This window comes from Penaeus japonicus, unplaced genomic scaffold (genome assembly GCF_977035675.1).
Source record: "Penaeus japonicus unplaced genomic scaffold, GWHDUDI00000001_assembly GWHDUDI00000024, whole genome shotgun sequence".
Classification (NCBI taxonomy): Eukaryota; Metazoa; Arthropoda; class Malacostraca; order Decapoda; family Penaeidae; genus Penaeus; species Penaeus japonicus.
In genome coordinates this window covers 28,740,779-28,753,278 of record NW_028234426.1, presented here as the reverse complement: position 1 = coordinate 28,753,278, position 12,500 = coordinate 28,740,779, and the positions used below count along the sequence as shown (strand labels likewise).

General features: G+C 43.5%; 1 protein-coding gene across 13 annotated transcripts in view; it reads left to right on the top strand.

Annotated features, from left to right (window-relative positions):
- LOC122248901 (uncharacterized) overlaps positions 1-12,500 on the top strand; it is a 448,403-nt gene that overhangs the window by 29,141 nt on the left and 406,762 nt on the right. For all 13 annotated transcript variants that reach the window (XM_086550939.1, XM_086550941.1, XM_086550940.1 and 10 more), the window contains exon 2: positions 2,638-3,315. In XM_086550939.1, coding sequence (XP_086407065.1) covers positions 3,106-3,315 — 210 coding nt within the window. In that variant the 5' untranslated portion in view covers positions 2,638-3,105. The remainder of the gene's footprint in view (positions 1-2,637; positions 3,316-12,500) is intronic.

Sequence of the window (12,500 nt, the reverse complement as noted above, 5' to 3'; positions counted from 1 at the left end):
ATTTGATCTCTGCATCCCCTTCTCCCCCTCCCCCCCCCCTTACGCCGTCGTCCCCTACTCCCCCTCCCCTACCCCCAGCGAATACCTCCCCTCAGCTTTTTTTTTTATCATTCACTCCCGTCCTGTCTCGTAACTATGCATATTCTGACTTTTTGACTTGATCTGAGCCTATTTTTTAGAGGTGTAATTATATATATATATATATAAATTTTTGAAAAAGTTTAGTGTTTTTTTTTCTATATGATGTAATTACCTAATACCTGCGAATTCCTCTGTCTCTCTCTCTTTATCTCTCTTTCTCTCTCTCTCGTTCTTTCTCTCTCTTATTTCTTGGTCCTCCCCTCTCATTCCTTCCATCCCCCATTCTAAAAAGGATTAGAAACATTTTTTTTGTGTGTAATTTTGGGCGTCTTAAATGACCAGCCGCTTCCCGAAATATATGGGCCGCTCCTGAGCCGAAATATATCTTTTTTTTCTTTTTTTTTCTTTTTTTGCTTTCCTGTTTTTGTCATGTTTTAGCAAGTATAATTATTTTTTTGTAGTCTATTTTTCCTTGGCCGAAAAAGATACAATGTTTTTTTTTTTTTTTTTTTTTTGGCACAGCCTATTTTTATATTTATTTTAATTTTTGAGGAACCGCTTCATTGAAGATTGGTGGTTCCGCCTTGTAACCTGGCTGGCCCTTGTCCCTAACCTGTGCCAACCCCCGCCCCCCATCACCTTTGCCTTAACCCCCCCTCCCTTCCTACCTCTCTCTACCCTCTCATCCATATCCAATAATCCTTCCCCCTCCCTATACCCTGCATCTTCCCCATCCCCTTTACCCTTTTCATCTGCCTTATCTGCCCCCTCTTCCTGTAACCTCTCTTTCAAACCTCATTCTCTCTTTCCCTCTCCCCTTTCCCCTTCCTCTTTTCCATCCCCCTTACCCCTATCTCCCCTACTCCCATCCCCTTCCCCATCTCCCATCCCCTATCCCCCATCTCCTATCTCCCCTTCTCCCATCCCCTTCCCCCCTTCCCACCCCTTTCCCCCCTTCCCAATCCCCTATCCCCCTACCCCCCTTTCCTCTGTGACAACGACCAGCTGATCGCTTGTTAAGGCTGAGCGTCCATGTGCTTGGCTGTAGGGCTGGTGGGCTGGTCACTGCTGTGTCTTGGGCAGTGCGGGCTGTTGGCTCCCCTCTCCCCTCTCTACCTTGCCCCTTTTGCCTTCCTCACACCCGTACCCCCTCCCCCTTTTCCTCCACCACTTTCTCTTTTTGTCCTTCTGTTTCCTTTTCTTTCTTTTTTTCTCTATATTTTTCTTGTAACCTCGGGATATTTTTATTTATTCATCTTTCTTTTCTCTCTCTCTCTCTCTCTCTCTCTCTCTCTCTCTCTCTCTCTCTCTCTCTATCCATTTATATGTATATGATATATGTATATATACATATATAGATAAATATATATATATATATTTATATATGCTTATATATATATATATACATATATGCTTATATATATATATATATATATATATATATTTATATTTATACATAATGATATAATTATATATATTATATATTATATATATATACATATATATATATACATATATGCTTATATATATATATATATATATATATATATATATATATATATGTGTGTGTGTGTGTGTGTGTGTGTGTGTGTGTTGTGTGTGTGTGTACATATGTATATGATATATATGATATATATATATATACACACGTATATACATATATATACATATATGCATATATATACATACATACACACACATATATATACATATATATACATATATATGTGTGTGTGTGTGTTTGTATATTTGTGTGTTTGTGTGTGCATACACACTCACACACATCTCTATGCATATGTGTATGTATATAAACAAGCATATATGTATGTATATGTATGCTTTAATGTATGTAGTATCTCCCTTTGCCGCTTTCTCTCTCCCTCTCTCCCTGTCCTCACGCCCTCCATTAACCTCTGGATTATCTCTACATCTTCACGCCCTCCGCCCCGCCCAACCCCGCCGCCCCTCCCCTTGCCCTCCCCTCGCCCTCCCCGCCCTTGTAGCTGAGAATGAGTAGTAGCGCCCGCACTGCCACGGCTCCCCCGCCCTCCGCCGCCCGCACCCGCCCACGGGGCCGCTGTGAACCTCAAGGGGGACGCGTCTCGTGGTAACCGCCAGCACCGCCTTGGACAGCCCGTGTAGCTTTCGGTGTCACGCCCACACGCCGTGGAAGTTGTCTTTGAGCGCCTCCTCCTCCTCCTCGCCCTTAGCTCGTGGTGGGAGGAGCACGCCCATCATGACTCAATCAACTTTTTTTTTATTAAAAAAGAAAAAAATATCTGAGTATTTTTGATTAAAGAAAGACATGACAACTTCCATAGGCTTCTCTTTTGAATCTTTGTGTCTCTGAGATCTTCGACGAGCACTTGCACAAGGCCATGTTGCAAGTGCTCGAGTCGCGTTGATCGTTAACGTCAAAGAGCGCGAAGCGTGAGTAGAGTAGTGGAAGCGGCTGTCCGGGCGTGTGGGCGGCGTGGGCGGCAGGCGGGGGCGGTGCAGACCAAGTAGTAGCGCCCCGCTGTGGTTCACCATGTGACGTCGTCCTCTCTCTTGCAGACCCTACCCGGAGAGTGCCTGCCACCTCACCTGACACTCCAGCCAGCCATCAGCTTGCTTCTTTGATCCAACAGCTGGCAGCCACCTTGACCACCACACGCTCGCTTACAAACAAAAACCGTCCTGGACAAATTGTGGTTACCGCTTACTCCCGAGGCTTTTGCTGCTGTGTGGGCTTGTGTCTGTGTCGGTGTAGCGGGTAATGTGGTTAGCCGAGTGACCTAAGAGCGCGCCCGGACCCCACCACCACAAACACCACCACCACCACTTCACCACTTCACCACCACCACACCACATCACCAGCACCGACGCCGCCTGCTCCTCAACTCCTGCCGCTGCTGCTTTCACCGCTGTCGTTCGAGCATTTATTGGAGGCGTGGTGAGACTCCGCCTGGAGTCTCTACTACCGGCCAACTGGATCCCACGACCGCAGCCGCCGCCGCCGCGCACAGCGCCCCCTACAGCGCCATGGTGAGCCCGGGGGTGCCCAACATGGCAATGGTGAACGTCAACAACTTCCTCAACGTCAAGGATTCGCGCTGGCTCCAGCTGGAGGTGTGCCGCGAGTTCCAGAGGAACAAGTGCACGCGGCCGGACACGGAGTGCAAGTTTGCTCACCCGCCGCCCAACGTCGAGGTCCAGAATGGACGCGTCACCGCTTGCTACGACTCTATTAAGGTAAGTGTCACGTGCCCTTGTTCACGACCCTACTTTTCAGAGGTGTGAATGCGAGTCATTACTCGATTGCTGCTTCGACGAAGGCGATAGGTTAGCTAGAACCCCTCTTTTGCCACTCAAAATACCCCCGATCTAAAAAATAACAAAAAGACCTTAATAACAAAAAGACCAATAAAAAAACGAGAAACTGCAATGCGATCATAAAACCTCAAGCAAAACGATGGCTTTCCACTTCGATGCATGAGAGCTACCCCCCCCTCGGTCAGTATCAGCACCCATTCCCCTCCGCCTCGGCCTAAATGGCATCCGTCACCGGGCACATCGCAGCCGCCATGGCGTTCGGGAATCGGCCAACGAGCGTCGTTCTTCCCGCCAAAATATCCCTCTTGCATGAAACACGCCGCACTTAATGGCCCCGCCCGACCATTACCAAATATAAATATCCGAACCAGATGGTTGGCAAATTAGGAGTAGGAGAACCATCGCCAGCCAGAGAAATAATATCGCGGAAAGTGGCGCGGCGAGAGTAACGAGGCGTTCGTGTAGCGTGTGGTTATCACGGGCGTTCGTGTAGCGTCGGGATTCTTGCTTGCAGGCGGTTGGCTCGCTCGCGGTCTTTATTTTCGCGGTTATTTATCCCCAGGGATTTTTATTTTTGCGGCCCTAGAATAATACTATTGTCACTAGTTATTTGAATAGCTGTAATGAGAATGACGTCGATAATCACTCAAAGTAGGTACAGAATTGGTCGTATTATTATTATTAGTAGTAGTAGTGTTATTGGTAATACTATTATATCATTTATGTTACTACTGCGATTGCTGTAACCACGTTTCTTATATATATAGATATATATATATATTTTTTTTTTTTTTTTTTTTGTTAATTGTTACGTCGATTTCAAATGAAGGTGATTTTCTCGTCATCATATTTTTTTAGTATGTTGTTATTATCGTTCACATCTTCCATATGGCTCAGCTTTCTTCCAACTTTTGAAAACTATGATGTTTATCATTATTGTTCTTGTTAATGTTGTTAATAATAATGGTAATAATGATATTATTACTGTTATTATCATTATTGTCATTATTATTATTATTATTATTATTAACATTATTATCATCATCATTATTGTTATTATTATTATTACTACTACTACTACTACTACTATTAGTATAATTACTATTACTATCGCTATATTATTATTATCAACATTATCATCCGTACTTTCCCGGGTGCTTGTTCCGTGGAGCGTGAAACTTCCTTAGTCTTGTAATTTCCCCGAAGGTCCTCGGGGACTGTGGCCTCTTCTTTGCTGTTCTTTCTTATCCTTTCTCTTTCTCGTGCTACGCTGTTTTCGCTCTTGTAGACTCTTTTTTCTTTTTTTCTGTTTGTTTCTTTTGGTTTGTTCCGTTTTTTTTTTTCTCTCTCTCTCTCTCTTTCAGTCTTTTTCTCTTGCTCTCTCTTTCTCTTTCTCTCTCTCTCTCTCTCTTTCTCTTTCTCTCTCTCTCTCTCTCTCTCTCTCTCTCTCTCTCTCTCTCTCTCTTTCTCTTTCTCTCTCTCATTCTATCTGTCCCTCTCTCTCTCCCTCTCCCTCTCCCTCTCCCTCTCCCTCTCTCTATCTCTCTCTGTATCACTCTCGCGCGCGCTTTTTATTTCTCTTTCTCTCTCCTTTTTGCTGTCGACTTTCTATTTTTTCTCTCTTCTTTCGACCCTTCCTTTATTAATTTATTTTCCGCCGCTTCTCCCTCCTCCTCTTTCTCCTTCTTACTTTTTTTCCTTTTTTTTCTTTCTGTTTCTACTCATTTTCTTTTATTATTATTATTATTTTTTAAAGAATTGTTTTTTACTCGCATATTACTGAGTTTTTTTTTTCTTCTTTTTAACATGTTCTAAAAGTTTAGTGAATTTTTAAGCTGAGAATATTAATCCGTTGAAGGTCAAGGTTCTTGGAGGCTATATAATATATAAATGTATGTGTGTATATGTACACACACACATACACACACACACACACACACACACACACACAACAACAACAACAACACACACACACATAATACACGTGTATATGTGTAGTTAGTTAGGTAGGTATTGCTGTAGTTATGAGAAGAAAAATGTGATTTATCGTGACATGTGTGCGGAAAGAGAGAGGGGGTCGGGGAGGGGACAGAGTAAGGGGGTGATGGGTAGTGGGAGTGGGGGGGTGGGAGGGTAGAGGATCAGGTGATTAAGGAAGATTAGTACTGAAATGGGTATTTAGGTTGTGAATGAGGGTTAATTAAAATTTTATATCCCTCCTCCCCTCCCCTTCCTCTCCCTCCGTCTCCTCCCTCTTTTACTCCTCCTTCTCCTCGTCTTCCATCTCTTTCACTTTTCAGCCTTCCCCCTCGTTCTTTCGTCACCTCTCCCCCCCCCTTCTCCCCACAGAACGCTTTCAAGTCTTAAAGAATTACGATATATCGCCAGAAAGGCTATAGGGATATGACGAACCACTTGGCTGACGGAGAGAGTAGGGGACCTCTCTTTCTTTCTTTCTTTATCTCTCTCTCTTACTCTTTCTCTCTCTTTCTCTCTCTCTCTCTCTCTCTCTCTCTCTCTCTCTCTCTCTCTCTCTCTCTCTCTCTCTCTCTCTCTCTCTCTCTCTCTCTCTCTCTCTCTATGCCTATTCATGTGTATACACTGTATATAGTATGAATAAACTTATCAAAATGAAAATCAAATCTCTCTCTCTCTCTCTCTCTCTCTCTCTCTCTCTCTCTCTCTCTCTCTCTCTCTCTCTCTCTCTCTCTCTCTCTCTCTCTCTCTCCCTCCCTCCCTCCCTCTCCTCCTCTCTCTCTCTCTCTCTCTCCCCCTCTCCATCTCCCTCTCCCTCTCCCTCTCCCTCGCCCTCGCCCTCTCCCTCGCCCTACCTCTCCCCCCCCCCTTTCTCCGTCCCTCTCTCCATCGCCATCTCTATCTCCATCCCTGCTAGCAACTTTATATTAGTTGTAATAAGCCAGCGACGGACTCCTCGGCATAGGGGAATTCCCGGCGTCGTGGCGTCTCGAAGGAAGTGTCTGGAAACGGAGGAGGAAGTGGTCTTGCATTGCGTTGGTTATTATTGATGTTATTTTTTTATGATTTGTGCGATTTTGTTGGTATTATTATTGTTGTTGTCGTTGTTGTTATTATTATTATTATTAGTAGTAGTAATAATAGTAGTAGTAGTAGGGGTATTACTGTTGTTAGTGCACTAGTATAACAATGGTGACAATAATAATAATAACAATAATAATAATTATTATTATTTATTGTCGGTGTTACTACTTGTTATCATTATCACGGTCATTATTTTTCTTATTAATATAGTTACCATTATTAACATTGCGACGACCATTATTCTACAACCGAAAGCATGTAATTATAGGCACAAAGGCCGCCCATTGGCCCAAGGGGAGTACGCCGCCACGGGGGGGATCGGGGCGTCGCCAGCCGTCACAGCAGGGTGGGCGTGGGCGTGGGGGGAAAGGGGGAGGAGGAAAGGCAGCGTCAGTGATAAAGATTTTCGTTATCGTCAGACGGGTCGAGGGGTTGGGGATAGAGGGGGGGTGGATGGGGAGGGTTGAAAGGGAAGGAGGAGGGAGGGGGGTGATGGAGGGGGAGGGTTGAAAGGGAAGGACGGAGGGGGGAAGAAGGGGGAGGGTTGAAAGGGAAGAAGGAGGGAGGGGGAAAGGGAAGGGAAGGGAAGGGGTAGGGTAGAAGAAGGAAGGGGGGTGGAGAGGGGGGGGTAGAGCCGTTCGATAGTACGTTGAAAGCATGAAAGCACGCGAGAGAAGATGGTCAAGGTGGTGGTGCGGCGAGTGTGTATTTCGGTCAACTTTCTCTTTCTCTTGTTTTAACTTCATAGTTAAAGTTTTTTTATGAAACTTTTTAGCATATGACTTTCTTCCCTTTTATTAGTCTTTTGATGATAATGATAATTATACTTGTTATAATAAGGGTATTGATGATAATAGTAATAATGATAATGACAGTGGTAATAGTAATAATAGTTACGATGACAACAGTAATGATAATGAAAATAACTAGAATAATAAAGACGCTGAAGACAATCACAAAAATTCCGATAACAATAATAACAGCAACGATGATGATAACAATGAAGACGAGAACAAGAAAAGAAACATTTTTGCCGCGAGGACCTAGGACGCGTAATAACCCAACCGCCATGAATCAGCGGGAACAGCCTTCGGTAGTCACGCGGCGCCGCTAGCCATCCCCCGACGGACCTTAGTACTGATGTTAGTCATATTTACCGCCGGGAATCGATGTAGACGATCAGGTAAGTCGCTATTCGGCCGGAAGTCGTCTCCCCGACAGGCGACTCCAGACGAGGTGGTTATAGAGGAGGGGCGGGGGGTTGGGGCTGGAGGTGGGGAGGGAAGGGGAGGGGAGGGGAGGGGAGGTAGCTACGTAAAGAGGGTGGTAGGAGGGGCGGGGGAGGTTTGGGGAGGTAGGAGAATGGGGTAGGGGGTAAAGAGGATAAAGAGGGAGGGGAGGGTGGGGAATTAGTAGGGGGTGAGAGATAGTAGTTGGAAGGGGTGGGTAGGAGTGGGGGAGGGAAGGGGGGAAGGGGTGATGTGTTGTCATGGTTCGAGTGCAAGATTACGTGGGCGGCCGAGATTGGCTGTTTGACAAAGTTGACAGTGTGCTCTGCTTTACGGCGCGGTTGACGTTGAGTGGGAGACGAATGCGGTATCTTGGGATGTTTGCAAAGGAGGGGGAAAAAGGGAGAAAAAAAGGGTTCGAAAGATAAGGTAGCTAAGGTAAGTTGTTTTTCTAGGATGATGAAGGAGGGAGGGAAGGTGGAGGGAGGGAGAGAGGGAGGGAGGGAGGGAGGGAGGGAGGGGAGAGGAAAAGGGAGAGAGTTCATTCAGGTGATGGATATAACTACTAGTTGAAAGAAAGAGAGAGACAGACACACACACAACACACACACACACACACACACACACACACACACACACACAGAGAGAGAGAAGCAGAGAATGCAAGGGGAGGGGGACTACTAAAAGGGTGGGCGGGATAGACAGAAGGAGGAAGGAAGGGAGGAGGAGAGCAAAATTGCAGGTTGTGAGCATCCGAGAATAGCATCTATCGAACTGATTGTAGTAGTTTTGAAGGATGAGGCAGCTGTATTGATGGTATTATGCGGTATTCATGAGTGTTCTTACTCAACTCGGCGTTTACTCAGCTGGCATTTTAAAGGCTCGTGGAGATGTTTTATGGAAGATGTTTTATGGAAGAAAGAGGGTCTGAATTCCATTTTTTCTCTCTCTAAGAATAACTCTATTTAAAAGTAAATGATTCTCAAGGGATTATTTTCAAGAGTTGTAAGAGTGACAAGGCGATAGATATTTCGTAGCGTCATGCATAACATTTGTATTCTTGGATGTTAGCCTTGTTTATAATGCAGTCATTTGGCCAGTGTTTTTTCTTGATTTTTTATTATTATTATTATTATTATTTAATGTATGGAAATACACTTTGACTTGTAATTTATGTTGCTAGGAAGACAGCTAAACATTGATCCAGTAAAGATGTTTTAAAATCCTTTTTTTTTAAATATAGATTTATCTCATCTTTGTAAACATTAAAAAAAATGTGGGTCCCACGAAAAGCTTGCACTATATACATTATCAGGAATTTTTAAAAATGATGAAATTACTTTGTTTATGAAACCAGTTAAATAAATGCATTAATAAAAAAAGAAAAGAAATTAAAACGTGATTGAAAAAGATCATGTCACTCTCTAATAATAGATGAACAGACGATAAATAAGCATGAAAACCGACCGAGTAATATTGGGAGACATGAATGTTTTCATGTCAAGGAAAACCAGTGGGGCTTGCGCTTTCCTGTAAGCTAAGAGTGAGGGAGGGAATCTGGGTGCCGGGTGGGGGGGGGGGGGTATGGTGGGTGAAATAGAGGTGAGGGTGAGAGTGAGGATGAGAGGAAGGGTGAGAGGGAGAGTTAGGGTGAGGGTTAGGGAAAGCTAGAGCCAAAGGGAGACTGATGAACAAGTAAGTAAGTGGATGAGTAAATGAATGAATAAGTGAGTAAATAAGTGAGTAGTCTATCGTTCAGTATCGATGATATTACGAAATTCGTTTGAAAAGGTGAAATTGAAAGAGATACGTGATTAACCGCCCTCCACCTGTGTAGAGAACACCTGAAGCGCTGTGGGACTGGGAGTGCTTATTATACTTTTATATTTGTCTTTGCATCTGTGTGTGTTTGTTTTCATTTGCGTATAGGCTTATGTGTATGTGTTGTTGCAGTATAGTTGCAAACTTACCCATTTACGTTTTGCTATCAGTTGACGTTTCTTCAGATGAATTGAAATATTGTTTTATATCTGCCTATAAATTCAAAACTTTATTACTTAAAACATCAGGCCAGTAATCTTTCTACCTCAATGGCAAGAATAAAAAAATGATAAGGCGTATCTCTTTTTTTTCATATTTCATATAAGAAACACATGTCTTACACTTTGTTCTCTTCTGTGCTGTGTTTTTTGTGTTTTTTCATAATCATTTCACCTGCATATATATATATATATATATATATATATATATATATATATATATATATATATATATATATATATATATATGTATATATATATATATTAAAGATTTTTTTTTTGTGTGTGAGAAGAAGAAAAAAAGACAAAAAAATGTGATAAGACTCTAAAGTGCGTGAACTGGTATGACTTTTGATATAAAGTATTTGATGGTCCTTTGGTTTATATATAGTATCGATATCAGATTGAAAGTATGCACGAGCAATACTTGTGCAAGTACTCGCCAAGTGCATGGCTGGTCTACGTATCCTGGTATTGAGAGTGTTAAGTGATGGAGAGGGAGAGAGCGAGGGGGAGAGAGAGGAAAGAGCGAAAGGAAGAAAAGCAAGAGATAGGGAAAGGGAAGAGATAGGGGAAGAGGGAAAGGGAAGAGAGAAGGATAGGAAGAAAGGGAAGAGAGTGCGAAAGATAGAAAGGAAAGAGAGAGGGAAAGAGGAAGAGAAAAGAAAATGTCAAAATGGAAGAAAGAAAAGAGAGAGAGAGAAAGTTAAAAGGGAGGAAAAGAGGGGAGAGGTAGGAAGAAGTTTGAAACAAGGGACAGAGGGTGGGAGATAAATACGGAGAGCAAATGAGGAAATATAGGAGGGATAGAAGTAAAAGGAAAGAGAGCTCTCTGTAGGAAGAGTGGTAGAAAAAAAAGGATGGAGAGGAAAGGTGAGAGAGATAGATGAGAGAAAAAAAAAACAAATAAGGAGGGGAGGAAAATGGGGAGAGGTGAGAGATGAACGGAAATAGAAAGAAGGGAATAAAAGTAAGGAGATAAGAGGGAGATAGGGGAATGAAAAGAATGTCTTGAGAGATGGCCAACGCCTATAGGTGTGTAGGTAGGCCAAAAATGAAGAAAAAAACGTTTTTTAAAAAGAGTGAAAAACTTGGTCATGGGATGGAAAAGGCGGATCAATATATGAAAGAATAAATATGTATATATGTATAGATATTCAAGTATATGTTTATATATATATATATATATATATATATATATATATATATATATATATATATATGACTTGCAAAACACTCTTCCGTGTTGATAAATGGCAGATAAACCCACTATACACAAAACAGATATATATATATATATATATATATATATATATATATATATATATATATATATATATATTTATATTGTATACTTATATAGATATACCATATACATATATATTCATATTTATATATATATTTATGTTTCTGTTTGCACACACACACATATATATACATATATACGTATATATAAACGCAGATAAGATGCTTATAGAAAAGCCTGTAGGACGATGGAGCGGTTTTGCGCTGATCATGATAGACTGTTGGCCTGTGATTTATTTTACGACCGTGGAAACGATGTTAGCGATGGGCGTGATGTGGTCACTCCTGCTGGTGTGGGCGGCGAGGGAGAGAGAGAGAGAGAGGGAGAGAGAGAGAGGAGAGAGAGAGAGAGAGAGAGAGAGAGAGAGAGAGAGAGAGAGAGGGAGAGAGAGGGGGGGGGGGGGGGGGGGGGGGGGGGGGGGGGGGGGAGAGGGGGAGAGAGAGAGAGAGAGAGAGGGAGAGAGGGGGGGGGGAGGGAGAGGGAGAGGGAGAGAGGCAGGCAGGCCTTGTTGTGGTGGCAGTAGTGATGACCTTGCACCAAGCCCGCCATCCCACCTCTCATGCGCCCATAAGGGGAGAGAACCACTTGGGCCGCCCACACGCCCACGATATTATCCTAATGGCTGGTCCTCTCCCTTCCCCCTTTCTCTTTGTGTGTGTATGTATGTATATATGTATGTACAGATGTGTGTGTGTATGTATGTATACATGTATGTACGGATGTGTGTGTATGTATGATTATATGTGTATATGTATCACAATGATTATCAACATCTAGCAATTGGAGAAGATTATCATCTAGGTTTTGGCATAGAGCTTTGGTGGTTCTGGTATTATATGCTTGCGTGAAAATATTTGGAAAGCAGCCATCTGCTCTCTCTCTCTCTCTCTTTCTCTCCCACCCTTCCTACCTTTCTCTCCTCCGCCCCTCTCTTCCCCAAAACATTCGCTCTTAATGCATGCATCCGCTCACTATATAGTTATTCATCATACTACCTGTCTCTCCTCTTCCTTTCTTCCTTCCTTCCTTCCTCTTCCTCTCCTTCCCTCTTTCCCTTTCCCGATGTCTCCCTCCCTCGTTCCTCCTCTCCTTCCCCCCTCCCCGTCCCTCCCTCTTCCACCTAACCTACCCCTCTACCCGTGCCTCCTTCCTTGCTTGCTTGCTCGTTCACTCGCTCCCTCCCCAGCTTGTCTTCGTGCAAGCACTGGTGCACTAGGTATTTGAGTCACCCAAAGAGCTGTTTTCACGCGAGGCATTCTACCTGCTTTTGCCCAAGGTTCGACGGCGTGACGTCACCATCGGGCTACACGGATCTCTCTGCCTGCCTGCCTTACTGCCTGCTTGCTTGTGCTTGCGTTGATGCGTCGCCCGTGTCGAAAGGGCCTAGGCTCGTGGTTGATATTTTTAGAAGAGGTTCTTGATGTTGTTTTTGTTGGCTGGGAGGGCTCGCTGGGCGCTTTAAGGCAGGGG